This window comes from Agrilus planipennis, unplaced genomic scaffold (assembly GCF_000699045.2).
Source record: "Agrilus planipennis isolate EAB-ADULT unplaced genomic scaffold, Apla_2.0 scaffold1, whole genome shotgun sequence".
In the NCBI taxonomy this organism is placed as follows: domain Eukaryota; kingdom Metazoa; phylum Arthropoda; class Insecta; order Coleoptera; family Buprestidae; genus Agrilus; species Agrilus planipennis.
Genome location: NW_020442466.1, coordinates 3,896,040 through 3,896,724, shown reverse-complemented (window position 1 = coordinate 3,896,724; position 685 = coordinate 3,896,040). Strand labels below are relative to the sequence as shown.

General features: G+C 34.0%; 1 protein-coding gene across 1 annotated transcript in view; it reads right to left on the bottom strand.

Annotated features, from left to right (window-relative positions):
• The window catches only part of LOC108734564 (facilitated trehalose transporter Tret1-like), a 3,410-nt gene extending 2,926 nt beyond the window's left edge, over window positions 1-484 (bottom strand). Inside the window, exon 1 of the mRNA XM_018466183.2 lies at window positions 323-484. Coding sequence (XP_018321685.2) covers window positions 323-410 — 88 coding nt within the window. The 5' untranslated portion in view covers window positions 411-484. The remainder of the gene's footprint in view (window positions 1-322) is intronic.
• Between the last annotated feature and the right edge of the window lie 201 nt (window positions 485-685).

The following is a 685-nucleotide window of genomic DNA, read 5'->3' as shown; positions in this document are numbered from 1 at the left end:
GGCACTTCCATTGAAAACTCCGCCACTACCTTTGAATAGTTGACTAGCGGCATGTGTAATGCCAACCAGGAGATTGTTATTATTGAGTGAACCGTTTGTGTTGCCATTTCCTACAACATATTCCTGTCCATTTCGTCCAGGGTAAGAATTTACATTTCTTCCTTGTTAGGAAAGGATTTTCCACACGGAGGATGCTAAAATACCTTCTTACCTGAGTGTCGGGAAGTTTACCGCCCTTGTCTTTGTAGTGGGTGACAATTCAGATTAATTATTAATTAATCATTTTTTAATATGTTAAAAAAGTATTTTATTATCTACTTACTTGCGCCAGATGCAACAATTTGTGGCCATTGTTTGTTTTGACTGTGACCCAATTTGATTCTTTTGAGGACCACGCTTGCATGAACCATTTTATTAAACTATATCTAGGTACGAGTTTAAATTGGAAACGTAACAGCAGCATTCTAAACTACAGCTTTTGAATGTTTTATATTTTGCTTAACTGTTTACACACAGATATGACATTTCATACAGCATAATTCATACTATAATTTATTATTGTATGAAAACTAAATGGTGTGAGATAATTATTTATTTAAAATTCAACTGTTGTTATGTTTCACTAAAAAAAATTGTCAAAGAGTGTATCTATCACAAATGCCAACGTTACGCCAAGACAAGTTGC